At 48.5% G+C, this 15,325-nt stretch overlaps 1 protein-coding gene and 1 long non-coding RNA gene across 4 annotated transcripts in view; both read left to right on the forward strand.

Annotated features, from left to right (window-relative positions):
* Positions 1 to 15,325, forward strand: part of LOC144169839 (chitinase-3-like protein 1) — an 82,879-nt gene that overhangs the window by 54,296 nt on the left and 13,258 nt on the right. For all 3 annotated transcript variants that reach the window (XM_077699216.1, XM_077699218.1, XM_077699217.1), the window contains exon 8: positions 13,494 to 13,619. In XM_077699216.1, the coding sequence (XP_077555342.1) occupies positions 13,494 to 13,619 (126 nt within the window). The remainder of the gene's footprint in view (positions 1 to 13,493; positions 13,620 to 15,325) is intronic.
* On the forward strand, positions 193 to 722 carry LOC144169844 (uncharacterized). The gene is made up of 3 exons (XR_013322530.1): positions 193 to 295; positions 377 to 481; positions 570 to 722. It is a non-coding gene; the product is annotated as an uncharacterized LOC144169844 (long non-coding RNA).

Consider the following 15,325-nt stretch of genomic DNA (forward strand, 5'->3'; position numbering starts at 1 on the left):
ATTGCAATGTGTTTCAATTTTGGTATGTGCAGATACGTGTAGGTCACTTCAGCCACGATCTAAGATGAAGAAAAAGCAAAAGAAAATGAGCACGTTCTTCCTCCCCTCTCCGAAACGTGCACACGTGACCGAAACTAGTGCTCAAGGTGCTTATCTTTTCTTCTCAGAGATGTTTTATCTGTGCTTCCTTTCAAGCACATTGAGCATTTGTTTCTTGCAGAAGCACAAGCTGAAGGACGATGCCTTGACAGTCACGCTCCTCAATCAAGTGGCCGCGCGTTTAGGCCGAGTCATGGTAAGCGACGAGCCAAATACCCTTGTTAAGAGATCAATTACGCGTATATACCGCGATGTGTATATAATATAATGACTCCAGAAACCTCGGCCATTACTTCGGACACAGAAGCTGGGACGGAGCATGAATCAGCAGCTTTCGATGCCCACTCGGAGCTTTTGCCATGGTCGACGGATTGCTCCATTGGTAAGGTACCATGTCAGTTATCTAATACAGCGTTTTATCACCGAAATAGAACACTGATTCAGCCTTCTGTTTTCATTTTGTGTCGTAGAACCACAGGATACGGAAGCATCGGACGCCGTGCATCCAGCTACATCTACGCATTACGAGACATCCACACAAAGCGGCAGCCCAGCCAAGACTCTGATGGAAATATGCCGCGTTTGCGAGCCGTGCTGAAGAAAAGCTCCAAATTTCCTAAGAATAAAGACGGTCGCTCACGTCACCACGAGTGGTTTTAAAGGTTTACGTGGCTTTCTTATGACTTTGAGCGTGATGTGGTTGTCTGCCACGAGTGCAGTGGGACACTCGCGGAAGCAGAAAGTAGCACACGAGCTATGTAGCTCTCGTTTATGACGACGGGCTTCCAGAACTGTAAGAAAGGTGCCTAGAGGCTGCAACGCCAGGAGAAAAGCCAACTCCATGTAGACGCTAAAAACCGCGGCCTCGCCAGAGCAACAGGAATTCGCGTTGTGCAGCTTCTATCTGCGCAGAACCAGAAGCAGCAGAAAGATTCTGTGGCGGCGCTGCGGTTCAGGGTCAGCTCTATCAGTTATTTCTGTCGCTCAGGTCACGCGCTACAGGGGCACACTAAAGAGGATGGCGACTTCGTAGATCTTTTGGAAGAGCGATCGAACGACGTGCCAGCTGTTAAAAGATTGCTTGCGAGGAGGGACAAATGGATAAGCACTGACGTCCAAAATGGAATAATACAGATTACGGCACACACTGTAGTGCGCAGCATCGTGAAAGACGTGACATCGGGCCCATTCTTTGGTATCAATGCTTACGGGACTACAGATGGCACAGGCCAAGAGCAGTTTTACCGATCGACGCTACCTGCCCGAGAAGCGTTCGTGGGGCTCTACAACGCACCCGGGTGAGGAGACCCGGCAATTTTTCAATCTTCCGGATATGCTTCAAAAATTTACTTTAGCAATATTGAATCGAGAAGTGATACTCGGTAAAATATTTTTTGGCAAAACTATTTTTTCGTCCTTACAGTGGCCTCCAAAGATCTGCAAAAGACATAAAAAGTGATACCTATCAAAATTTTTTGCCAAGAAGCCATTACAGGTTGCGATAGTATGTGTGAGCAGGTAAATAAATATAATCAGAGGCTACGCTGCCGTAAAAAATAGACGCCGAGCTAAGCAATTTTCCACCCGAATCAACAGCAGGAATCTGAAAAAAATCGTCAATACTCGGTCATTTTTTTAGTCAACTTTTAATCAAATGACCGCAACAACAATTTTTCTACTGGTTCTCTAGGACATCAACATTTATTTGCAACTTTTCAAATCACAAAGCCTCGCAGCATTATTTTGGAATAAATGAATAATATTAGATTTTTACAAAAACAGCCCCTTAAGGGGACCAAAAACGTCCGTGTGGGCAACTGTGTACGGTTTTTCAAAAACACCAAAAAGATAGCTCGATGTTATTTATAAAGCATATAAAAAATTGGCTGGCGATTACGATACTCCCTAATGCGATATTTGGGCGCAGCAGCAGTGCGCTGAGGCAGGACTCACTCGTGGGTTCTCTCAAAATAATAATAATAATAATAATAATAATAATCAATCAATCAATCAATCATGTTTATTTACGTGCCCAGGAACAGCCAGAGGCCTGAGTGCTGGCGCACGGGTACTTACATGAAAAAAAAAATACACAAAATACAAGAAACATATAGCAAGAAACAAACAAGCGACAAGACACACACAAATTGAAGTAGTGAAAATTACAGAAATAAAGCACAGGCGGAGCCTGGGTACAGGTAAAAAATAAAAAAAGAAGATGCCTATGCTGCTCTGCCCGTCGTAAAGGCCACACGACAGGCAGAGCAACAAAGTTTGACAGTAATACAGCAAAAACAACGGCAAGAGTGTAGAGACAAATGAAAAAACGAACAAATGACAGTAAACAGTTTCAAAAATAGGCAACTATCAGTTGGATAGACACAACCGCAGAGAAATCAAATTCCAGAAAAAAAAGAACGACAGACATATCATAGGTGTTTAACATACTGTATTCAACAGCGTTGTACGGTAAACTGTAAAGGATTTCTGAAAGATGTCAAGGCGTTCAAAGAAGCGGTTGTAACAATTCTGTATTCTGCGCACAGGAGAATGATTGGAGTTGCGCGCAGCGGTCAAGAACGGGCGATGCGACCTGGTGGGCCTTTGTGGTACACTAAACTCTAAACAGTTAGCAGGTCTGCGCAAGAAAGGTCACCATGAACAATTTTGTGAAGAAATGTAAGGTCTGCACGCATACGTCTGCAGTTCAAGGAAGGGATGGAAGGGACTATGGATAAGTCAGAATCAGGATGAAAACTGTGATTGTGATGACGGTGCTTAAATATGGATAAAAACTTCTTCTGCACACGTTCTATTAATTCACTACTAGATTTGGAGATGCCGTTCCAGGCAACAGAAGCATATTCTAACTGTGGTATACATATTGCATTGTATAGCATTAGAAATGGATCTGGAGAAGAGAATTCCTTTGTAATCCGACACACATTTCCAAGGCTTCGGAGTGCTCGCCGGGTGATGAGCCTAATATGAGGAGAAAAAGAGAGGGTACTGTCGAAAAGCACCCCTAGGTCCCTAATCTCCTCAACCCTTTGCAGAGGAGCTCCCTCAATACTGTAGGAAAACAGCAGACGGTGGGTTTTCCGGCTGTAGGTGACAACCTTTGTTTTAGTGGGGTTTAAAATTAGGCAGTTTTTCCTGCACCAGACCGATAATTCCGACACATCCCTCTGCAAGGCACAGCAGTCCTGAACACCGCTAATGTGCCTAAATAGTTTGACATCATCAGCATAGAGAAGAAAAGAAGAGTTTGTTAACACTGTTGAAACATCATTGATAAAGACAGAAAACAATAATGGACCCAGCACGGAACCCTGGGGTACACCACTTGTTGCAGGGTAAACACAAGACTTTTTGTAGTTAACATCTACATAAAAGGACCGGTCAAGGAGATAGTTGGACAACAAGGCAACAAGGCTTGCGTCTACACCGGACTTAGCAAGCTTGTTAATTAATAACTGATGGTTCACCACATCAAACGCCTTACTGAGGTCAAAATAAATAACGTCCAACTGGCCGTTTTCACAAACTGCAGCCGAAGCCTGTGTCATAAAGCTTGCAAGATTTGTGACCGTCGATCGACCCGAGAAAAAGCCGTGCTGATTTGGTATCACAACGTTCTTGACGCAGGCAGCAAGAACTTTGTGCAGAGCTGACTCAAAGAGTTTTGAGGCGACACAAAGGAGTGAGATCGGGCGATAGTTAGAAACGGCTGACTTATCACCAGACTTAAATATTGGAAAAATTCGAGCGATCTTCCATGCACGAGGAAATTTACCTAAAAGTAAGCAGTTATTATAAATGGAAGTTAAGACAGGCACAAAAATGTTCCCATAAGCCTTCATGAGGGCTGCTGGAATTCCATCTGCACCACAGGAAAATGATGGTTTCATCCGTTGAAGGCTATCATTGACAATTTTTTCATCGAACCTAAGTGTGTTAAAATTAGAGTTATTAAACGATAGGCGTTCGTCGTTGCCATCTGGCAGTTGAAAGACAGAATGAAAGTACTGAGCAAAATTGGTGGCAACATCCTCAACCTCTTCACCATCGGAATTAAGCAGGCTAACGTGTTCTTTAGACGCCTTAGAACGGCCGCGTACATACCTCCAGAATTCAGCCGGTTTCTGAGACGCAGCAGCCTCTAACGATTCTATATAGAGCTGGTGGTCACGCCGGTAGAGGATTTTACAAAGTGAGCGATACCGACTAAACTCCGCTTTCCACTTGTCAAGCCCAGAACGCTTGGCCTTTTTGTGGGCGCTATCCTTAAGTTTAAGCGAACTTCGAAGTTCTTTAGAAAACCAGTGGGGAAATTTGGAAGGAACAGGCTTATAACAGGGAATATACTCTTCCATGCCACTTCTGACTATTTCGGTAAAACGTCGAACCTGTTCGTCAACATCACTGACATCCAAAACACTAGACCATTCAGCAGATGAATAAAAGTGATACAGCCCAGCATAATCTCCACGCTTGAAAGCATATCGCGGGACTGAACAATTGTCAACGCCGCCAGAGCGATGCTGGGTCGCGACCGAGACAGAGACAATAAGAGGGGGGTGAAACTTGTCGGGGTGCACAAGGGATATTTCGGAGGCACACACTTGTACGTTTTTTAAGTTTGAGAAGCACACATCTAGAACATTACCACAAGAGTTTTCTATGCGGCAAAACTGCTGCATGGAGGTGAACGACTGAAAATCTAACAGCATGCTGCAATAATAATAATAATAATAATATTTGCTCAGGAGGTGGGTGGAGAGGGGTAAAGAAGTAAGAGAAAGAGGGACCGTCCTGGTTGGCGTGCTAGGCGTGGCAGAAAGGTGAAAACCCGTGCGCAGAGCGCCTGCCAGCCATCCAACCATAAGGGGGGGGGGTGGGGGAGGACAAACAAACAAACAAGAACAAAAAAAGGCGGTTAGCAATATGCATCACAGACATCTTGCAAGGGCTCTGCATAGCGCCCTAGACGCCTCGCAGTCCGTGGGGAGGGGTGATCGAACACTTAGAGGAGCAGAGAGAAAGTCCCGCACTGCTGCTGGGATGAGAGAGTTTGGTGGCGGACAGTCCTCGCATGAATGACTTCAGGTTGGCCGGTTCGCTTGTTAACCCGAATAGTGGAGGAGATGTAGGCGACTCCTAGGGAGCTGTCCAAGCAGCGGCAGAGAAAGCCCACACGCGCCACAGAACGCCGGTGCTGGAGCGTTTGCCATCCAAGGTGGTGCAGCCGAGCCTCATATCGCGGGAGGGTGTCACGGCTGCAGCCTAGACGAGTGAACAACGTTCGGGTGGCCCGGCGCTGAACGCTCTCAAGTTTGTTGGTCAGGTGAAGCTGATATGGATTCCACACGCAGGAGCAATATTCAAGTCTTGGCAACACGAGAGCAGTGTAGAGTGCGCAGAAGGCCTCAGGACCCCAAGGTTTTGATGTCCGTAGCACGAAGCCTTACGTCGCACGTAGCACGTCGCACGTAGCACGTGCGACGTGCCTTGGCCACTATGTTGGAGATGTGAAGGGAGAAGTCAAGCGATGGGGTGAACTGAACTCCAAGGATTGAAGCAGACAAAACAGCGCGAAGGACAGAGTCACCCAGTGTATAGATGGGCGAGGCAGCCCGCTTACTATTGTGGAAACGGAGCAGCACAGTCTTAGTGGTGCTGATGGAGAGATGATTGACTGCTGCCCAGTGAGAAACACGAGTGAGGTGGTCTTGCAAGAGGGCACAGGAGTGAACGCATGATGGGACACGGGTTAAAATAGATGTGTCATCCGCGTACTGCACAAGAAGAACGTCATTTGACTGCGGAATGTCATTAACATTAAGGTTAAACAGTGTAGGTCCCAGTACAGAACCCTGGGGGACCCCAGAGAGGGAGGAGTAGCTCCTAGAGCACGACCCACGGTAAAGGACCCGCTGAGAACGTCCGACCAAAAAGCGCGATAACCAGAGGAGCAATGCACCTTGAAGTCCAGCCTGAGCCGCCTTTGTTACATGGTCAAGTTGTGGCATGGTCAAGTGTATCAAATGCGTTACTCAGATCTAACTGGATGAGGTCAGTCGACGAGCCGCTGTCCATGTTGGAACTGACATAGTGTGTGACAGTGGCCAAGGCTGTCTCACAGCTGCGATTTGGATGGAATCCGTGCTGAGAGGGAGAAAAAACACGGTTCTGCTCGAGGAAGGCCAAAATGGCACGATTGGCGAGACGCTCAAATGTCCTACAAACGATGGAGGTGTTAGATACGGGTCGATAGCTGGACAACTCGCAAATTGGTTTCCCTTGGCCTTTATGAACGGCGGTGGCAAAGGAAGCCTTCCACTACTGAGGAACAAAGACATTGTCCAGGAAAGACTGAAACATGAATAGGACAGGGTGGGATATGCGAGGGTAGAGGAGTTTAAAAAAGGAAGGAGCGACATAATCTAGACCTGGATTCCGGGATGGCCTGATGAGACGCACAACCTCATTCAGGTCGTCGAGGGAGAAGTGCAGAGTACTGAAAGAGGCTGTAGGAGTGGCGACACTGGCTTCGGCCTCTTGGACGAGGAGTTCGGGGTCAAGAGATGTAGTAGAGTTGTATGTGGATGAAAACTGGGAGGCAAAAAGCTGAGCAATTGACGAGGGTTCAGTTACGGAGACGGCGTTGTCCATAAAGCAAGTTTTATGAGCAGTGGCCTGTAACCGGTTAATATATGACCAAAAGAGCTCGGGATTCTCCTTTGCCTTAAGAGCGATATTCCGTCGTAGTCATCATGAGCCATCTGGATGGAAGCCTTCAAAGAGCGGTGAAGTTCTTTCGCTTTCTGCAGTGTAACGGGACACGTACGCCGAGCAGCGCGTCTAAATAAGGCTCGTTTGCGTGTGGCCAACTTGATGATGTCAAGAGAAATCCAAGGAGGCCTCCGTCGACGAGCCGTACTGGTGGATCGCGGCACGCAATCTGCTTCGATAGCTTGGACGAATTCGCACCACAGGTCATAGTTCTCCGAACAGTCGTTCCCGGTGATCAGGCACCAAGGAGCAAGATGAGTCAAACGAGCCATGTGGTCCAGGTCTATCCTGCCAAAATTCCACAGTGTGCGAGCAAAGTGGCCTTTGCGTGGAAGAGTCGTTGCATAGGACAGCTCTATTGCAGAGTGGTCACTCCCTGTGAGACCGGGACGGACCTGACATGAGGTAACCCAGCTGATGTTGCGGACGAACACTAGGTCGAGGAAGCTTGAACTTGGGCGGGCAGTAGACGCAACCAATGAGGAGAGATCCACGGGGAAGGTGAAGCTCCAGGAATAATGCCTCGAGTTCCCCGTGCTCAAGATCCTGCCTGCGATACACATGAATCCCTGCGGGGGTAGCAGCGAGGACGCCCCCACCACGGCTACGGCGATCGTTGCGGAAGATTGTGTGTGACGAGGCATCCATAATTTCCCCATCATGCACTCCAGGGTCCAGCCATGTCTCAGTGAGTAGGACGACAGTGTTGGCAGGGAGGGCAGATATTGTGGAGCGGAAATCGACGAGCTTGTTCTTAACACTCCGGCAGTTGGTGTACCAAAATTCTAGTGCCTTGCGGGGTCGCGGAGAGCTGTCAGGGGGCCTCCGAGAGGGGTTGTTGTAGTGGAACACAAGGGGTGAGGGAGGTTCAGCGGCGCATCTTCGAAGAGGGAGTCACAAAACCGAGGTAACGAGCAAACGAGGCAGAACCAGGGGTCATTGCAGGATTCAAGTTTGCAGTACTGTGCCATTGATAGATGCACACAGCTTCGATGGAACCAGCTGTCACAGGAATCACAACATAATGCCGCTTGGTTATCGCACACTCGCTTAGTGCAGGATGGACAGCTGGGTTGCGGTTGCGGCGGACCAGGGTTAGGCGAAACATCGCCAGCGATGAGGAGACACAGGGCAAAGTAGTGGCGCCGGGCACTGCAGGTGAGGTCAGTTGAGTTGAGGCGATAGGGTAAAGCCAATGGGGCGACGGCGAAGCCGTAGGGCAGAGGGGTAGGCCTAGCGGCGACTGGGCGACTACACGGCGTTGCAAGAGTCCCTCCCGCAAACGGAGATCCACAAACATCTGTAGCGAGGTGCCCGGGGTACTCACGAAGCCGAATATGACTCAAACATTGGTGGCGGAACTGTAAAAACACTACACAGAATAAAAGAAGACGGAGCCGAGAAAAGGGGGCCGCCATTCTATCCGACGATGAAAAACAAAAATGATGAGCCTCTGCGTCGGCGGCGCGAACTGCGTCTCAGGAAGGGACCGCGAACTGCGTCTTAGGAAGCGAACGCACATCATCGTCACGCGCACACCCCCCTCACGTTTTCCCCGAGCGTCGCGCCGTCGAGCGCCTCGTGCGAGCACAGCGTACTGCCCCCTCCTCTCCCTCACCGCACACTTTCAGAGAGCGCTGGCTCGCGCCGCCACGGTATGGCCACGGTGAACGGCCCTCCCTTTCCAATTTTGCGACACTCTCCTCCTTTGCTTTCTTTCATCGTTCACTCGGAACGATGACGGCGACGCGGCTCAGCCCAGAGACGGGCGACAGAGGGCTGCGCCCTAAAAATTGCAAATGTACTTTGTTGTTATCGCGGAGAAAACATTTTAGATGCGACTGCATCTCATTCACTAGCCTTGTCCCTCCATACGGCGTCGTTGTCCGTCCCCACCTTTCCCCCATTCTCCTCGCCGCGCGAGCTGCGCTCTCCGCCGCTCACCCCCTCTTCTCTCTGATAGCGAACACTCTCTCGCGAGGGGCATTGGATTGGATTCGATTGTATTGGCTTGGCTTGGCTTGGATTAAAGTGGATTGTGTTGGATTGTGTTGCGTCATAGCCGCGGCAGGGGGTTCACGGCACGTTTCACGCGATGGGAAAATCAACCTAACGGAAACAACAACGGAACCCCCTATGCGTCGCATCTACGCAGGGGTTCCCGCGAGGGGAGGTGGGAGTAATTTTTGTAAAGGAGTCCTCACAGGCGGCTCCGCGGCACCCGCCAGAAGTGTGAGCGCCGCCACAGTGAACTAGACTAGAATTCTAGTTCACTGCCGCTTTCCGCGACACCTTCCACTGTCGTCGTCTGCTCTTGGGCCTCGATCAACGCTCCGTGCCGGTGCGCACCATCGTGGGGCGCTGTACACCGCGCCGGTTTTGGGGGCAACCCCGGCGCGTGTTTATCGAGGACGCTATTAGTAATTTTAGGGGCCTTGGTAAACGCCTCCCTTCTCTTTCCCGCTAACCTCTCATGCCGTTCCTCTCCCGTCCCGTTCCTCCCAAGATAACAGGCTAGAGGTTTGTTCAAGTCAGTTTTAATTTACCGCGTTCTTCTGCTCCAGGCCGGGTGCCTCGATGACAGCGCTGCTAGCGCTGCCGTACGGCGGAGACGCGCGTGATTCGAGACAATGTTTATAGAACCACCACGGCCGCTGGATGAGAGCGCACGTCAGTGCGCCTTTCATCCAGCGGCCGTGGAACCACGTTGCCCTGCTCCACGTGCATTCCAAGCGGAGCGTGGAACCTATCTAGTGGAACGTTTCGTTCTCCGCCAGGAGCTATAGTGGCGCGGGCAACAGCGGGCGACGATTTTCTGTAGTTGATGTAGTATTTCATTTGATATCACAAAAAACAAGCATTGATATTTTTTTATTGAAGTAATACTACAAATATCACTTATGAATTGATTTTCTGCCTCACATTTGCGTAATGTTTTGCTCTTGTTCAACAATGTTGACAAGTATGAAGATTGCAACCGGACTTAGGCGTTTATGTTTGGCTGTGGGTATATAAGAATATTGCGCAAATTGAGTTCCACTTTGGCCGGGTGGCTTAATCAAGTCACAGACAGACAGACATACAGACAGACCAAAGACTATCGTCTTTAAAACACGTCAAGTAGTGACGATTTACCAACTACTCTCCCGCCCAACCGCTGTGTCTTACTACCGCTTCCTTTTTTGTTGTTGAAATGGCAATCCTCTCTGCGTAATCGCCCATCACGCAAACGTTAAACCTCTAGAGTTAGGACTGAGCACCTCTGAGTCCCCTCCGTACATTAGCAGCGGACGTGTTTAAATCCCAGTGGTGTACTTTTTTCATCAGTTGTAGCGTAAGAAAAATAATCATACGGGAGCCAGGCAAATGCTACCTATGATTTCGATTCTTTGGCTACCTAATTTTTTAGCAGTCACCTACTAGATTGTATGAGCCAAAATTTTGTTCAAAGCGAGCTCAGTCACTCATTATTACTCTGATTACTGGGATGCATTTTGAGATAGCCGCTATGTATACGGATGTGTGCGTCACTATGAATACGCTGACCACCGCCCCCATCCCATACGCTAAGAAGCGGAGTCTTATAACAGATTATGCATTTACACACTGAAGGGTGATTAGACTGCCGCTGACTCGTTGTTGTTGAGGTTTGAAGGAAAGGGAAAAGAAATGGAGTGCACTGGGGATATTATTGAACTCAGCAGGGAGTTCACCAGCATACAACCTAGGGCAGTGGAGGAGGAGTAAAGGCCAGAGCAGGGGCGTAGCCGGGGGGGGGGCACACCGGGCCCGTGTCTCCCCCCCCCTTCCCCCCGACATGTTTTGTGCCACGCTTGGGTGCGGCTTACGTAGCCTGAAGAACCGCCTGAAGTCGCCTGCAGGCGCGGAACCTGCAGTTTTAAGGACATTCTTGCTCATATAAAGCTGAAAACAAGGGCGACGTCAACGTCTGATCCCTAGCTGTGCCCGCTCCATATACTGTACATGTCAACATATACAGCCCGGGTGCGTTTCGCAACGGATACACCGAGCAGCGCCGCGAACCTGCCGCGAGCCGATCGAGGCAGTCCCGTTGTTTCGCTGGCGGAACAGCACGGCCGGGAAATGGCGGAACAGCAGGAAAAGCCTCATATAGGCATACATGTGGTCTGTACTTTAGTGTGTCATTCCTTGTCTTTACACTGGTACAAAGTATAATCACATGACAGAGCATGTCACTGCATTTTGTTCAGACAACTATCAATCCCTGATATGTTTATTTTTCTACCGACATCGCGTTTCATTGACTATTGCAGTTCCATCATTTCTGCTGTATGAAAAGCATTGCTCTGCCCATCTTGTATTTCCTCTACATCAACAAAACTGTACAATTCTCTTTATTGCGGAGCTTTGCCTTTTTGGCACTATTTCATTGTTTTTTTGACCTCCCTCATGGTTAGAATCAGCATTCTGTATTTGCTTAACCGGAATTTTACTGAAGCCATGTCTGTTCGATTTAACGGCTAGAAATAATATGAAATTTAAGAAATGTGCAGCAAGCTCAACATTAAACAGCAGTGCCGTAAGGTGTTCCTCTAAGCCTAAGTTTATTATTCACGTTACTAGCACAAAAAACAAACAAAAAGGCGATTACTTAAGGACGAAGACGCACGTTTGCTAGCTTCACCGCCATAATATACGAATGTGCCGCACGTACAGACCAGTGCGATTCGAAGGTTATCGCGGGAAAGCTACTCTTTCAAATGAAGTAGACAAAACACCAGCTTTAGCAAATCGTCCATGCCAGTTTATCTTCGTCAGCGTAGATAAAAGGCAACCAATCCTGTGCTTGATAACAACGAACGTTAAACTTGAAACCTAAAGGGTGGCAAGTCAGTCGTGCGGGCCATTGTTGTAGCATAGAACAGCCAACAAGGGAGAGAAGAGTACGAAATCTTGATTTTCATGGTTCCGAAACGAAACCGTAGCACGCTTGGCCGCTCGATGCTCGCGCGATAACCTTCAAATCGTGCTCGACTGTACTTCATAGCTGATAAGAAAACTTATGTGTCCCTTTCCTAAAGGAAAATCTAAAACACGCGAATCTTTATAGTAAGCACTCAGTGTTGGCCTCCACTTCCGCCTGACGAACTTCTGGGACCGCGCGCCACTCACGAACACACTCATGATCACGCTCACGAGCGCGTGCCCGCATAACCGCCTGCTCTACGGACGAACGAATCACCCGTGGCCTACCCATAGACCGGCGAACGGGAATTTAGTCCATCATCATTATCATCATCATCATCTAAGCTCCTTAAGGTGGGCTTTACTGTTAGTGTTTAGCATACACAAATCGCATGTTAAAGTCAGTTATTTCAAGCTTCGTTTGAAAAACAACGCGCAAGAAGCCTTGCCTACCCATTTCCCCGTCCCATCTTCTGGTCGACCGCACCCCCCCCCCCCCCCCCTCCCACCCTCGAAAAAAATTTCTGGTCCTGGCTACGCGCCTGGGCCAGAGGGAGACGGGGAGTAGGGGAAGGGACTCGTGAAGCACGAGATGGAACTTAGTGGACGAGGCGCTATTTAATTAGTCGACAGCAGTATCCGCCGCCCCTCCCCCTGGAACCAGTAGCAGTATCAGCAGAGCATAGTGAGTTTAGCTAGTCATCCGAAAACAAAGTATCCATGAAAAGACAAAACAGAAGAAAAAGCAGGAAGTATTAGAGTTGGGAAATGGAATAATGCGGTACCGGCCTGCCTTTCTGCATGTGTCGTGCTTTTCAGTGCCGTTTTTTATCCAAGACGAAATACGTAGCGCGTGCAAGGTCGAGGGATGAAGTTTCTTGCAAAAGTAGAAGGTGCGTGCCATGCGCTAACACTTTTTTTCTGCTGCATCTGTTATCACTTCGATCCATTAAAAACCGAAGTTGTCCACTCTACAGGTCATGAAAAACTGACTATTTCCAACTGATCCAAACGTGATGACACGTTTCGATATGTTAAAGGGTCAGGCAACACAGAGGGTCCATTCGATTTACCCTGCACCTAGCTCTTAACCAGTTAACATCAGTGCAAATCCGGTTTCGCCATCCTATACTATAATTGGCGGCACCAGACCTGCACTTTTTTTTCGCCTGCTTCTTCACCTCGGAAAGGACTGCAGGGCAAGCCATTGAATCGTCTTGCACCCATCGACACCACCGGTGAATCAAACGGCGCAGTTCAGGTGCCGCGAGCTGGCGCACTAAAACGAGCGGCAAAGTACTGCAATGCCTGAGCTGCATGGTTCATGTGGTGTAGGTGAATCGAACGGACCCAGAGTCACAGAAGCTTGGCGGCGCACGCGCCTGATTGGCCGCATGCGTGCCACGCCAGTCAATACAACCATCTCTGGCTCGCGGCCCTATTTTTCGTACGTCATGGCATAGAGTTTTATACAATAATACTGAATGGAACTATATACTTCAAGGTTTTCTGTACCTCACAATGCGCGAGCTTGAGAAATGGAGATCCAAAGCTTTCGTCTTAAAAGTGTGAATGAAACACAGTACTAATAATATGTGAGAATGTGCCAGGCAGTGTCTGAGGAAGCTTGCTCGCATTTTTTTTCTTTTTAGATTTGTACCCAGCTGCAGACATCTGAAAAGTGGAAAATAACGCGAGAACCCCACGTGGTTGCACCTGTGGCTGTGAGTGGAAATGTGTGGATCAGCTACGACGACGCCATTAGTCTCACGGCAAAGGTAAGACAGATGACTTTTTTTTTACAACGAAGCTGTTAATGGCCAAGATACAGCAGGTCGTTTCCGGCGACAGAGACAGACCGAGTGTAGCCCAATAACTGAGGACATTCTTTTTTTTTTTTTTAATGAGTCAAACCGACCCAAAGAGAATTTGAGAAAACGGCGAAACGAAGCTCTGTTACGGGGCCTAAATGCAACGCTGTCAATGCTATTATTGCTATTTCATGATATGTTCTACATGTCAGCTAGGGGAAGTTTACGGCCACGAGTAGTTGAATAGTAAATAGCTAATTAATTAGTCTTTAATTTATTAATTGTTCACTAATACCTTAAACAATTCACCCCGCCTGACAGACCGAGCTGTCCGGCGGGAACTTACAAGGAGGATGCCATGTTGGTTATATGACGTCAAACCAACTGCACACACGCACCGGGAAAATGGATTTGGCGCATTCTGATCTGTGCCACAAGAGGATCTGGCTCATTTTCGACACGAAACACTTTTGCGCACACGTCCGCTGGGCGTTATCTGACCTATTTTGTTGCAACCTGTTTTCTAGGGGAAAGTTGCCGAGTTATAACAGCCGAGCTGTTTAGGCTCTTATTTTATTTATTTATTCTTGTGCCAAAAAAAAAAAAGAACCCGTTCGCGCAATGGGAGCCGGGAAAAAAAGCCGTAGAAGAGCTTGACTAGCCCCAGCCCCCCGGTGCGACAGGCGTCAAGCGGCATTGTCCAATATATTAACAAAAATCAACACAAGCAAAAAAAAACGCAAAGTTTATACAATATACACAACGAGACTATAAACACGAATGAAATGCACAGTAAACAGGGTTTGGAAAAATAGGTATTAATTCCGCCATCGAGCGTTACCAGAAAAAATAAAAACAACCAAGCGCACGTTAGCGTGCACCTCTTGAGAATTGCCCGGCGTCGTCCAGGCTTGCGCGTGGGCTTGCGCCACGTGAGGAGCTCACAAAAAATACAAAAAAAAATACCGAGCGTACGTGAGTGCGCGCCTCGGGAGGAGCGTCCGGCGTCGGCCAGCTCGACCTTCAGAACACTCTGTCCAGCGTTCGTGGCGTGATCTCTCGCGTGCTGTTGTCCTCACCAGTTCACGTGCGTTTGCGCCTGAAATGGGGAGGAGTACCGACGACAACTTCGCGCTACAGACGCAGAGTTCGCGAAGCCGGTTGCCGCAGGTTCTAGCGCGTGCTAACGCGGCCCTGAATGGGATAGATGTGAAAGTTTGCGAACAAAACTATCCGGGCCTGCCAGTCACGGAGAACTTTCAGCGGAAGTTCGGAAACCCATGTGAGGTGCAACAGCCCGGTAGAGAGAGGGGCCGTCAGCTCTGCTGTTTCTCCAGCCTTGCACCACTGGTGCAAGCTGCGCCAATTTTTTTTTCTCATCACTACAGTTTTATCTGATTTAGTTCCGGTTCCTGAATCTGACTCTTTAAAAAAAAAAAGAAAGAAAACACTTTTCAGCATATGAAAAAAATTCTTCAAAGAAATAAAAGGGGTGCTATAGGGCCTCCATATTTTATTATAAGATGGCTTATATGGCCCCTGAAAAAAAAAATGTCTTCCAACAAGGCATTTGTGTTCAGAGGTATAGTCAACTTTAAGGCGACTGGATCTGCCACTAAGTGTATTTGCACAGGGAAGCATGACCACCTGCGGAGGGAGTATGGTCACAGCCC

This window comes from Haemaphysalis longicornis, unplaced genomic scaffold, assembly GCF_048455015.1.
Source record: "Haemaphysalis longicornis isolate Haplotype H1 unplaced genomic scaffold, Haemaphysalis longicornis Haplotype H1 scaffold_2, whole genome shotgun sequence".
NCBI lineage: Eukaryota > Metazoa > Arthropoda > Arachnida > Ixodida > Ixodidae > Haemaphysalis > Haemaphysalis longicornis.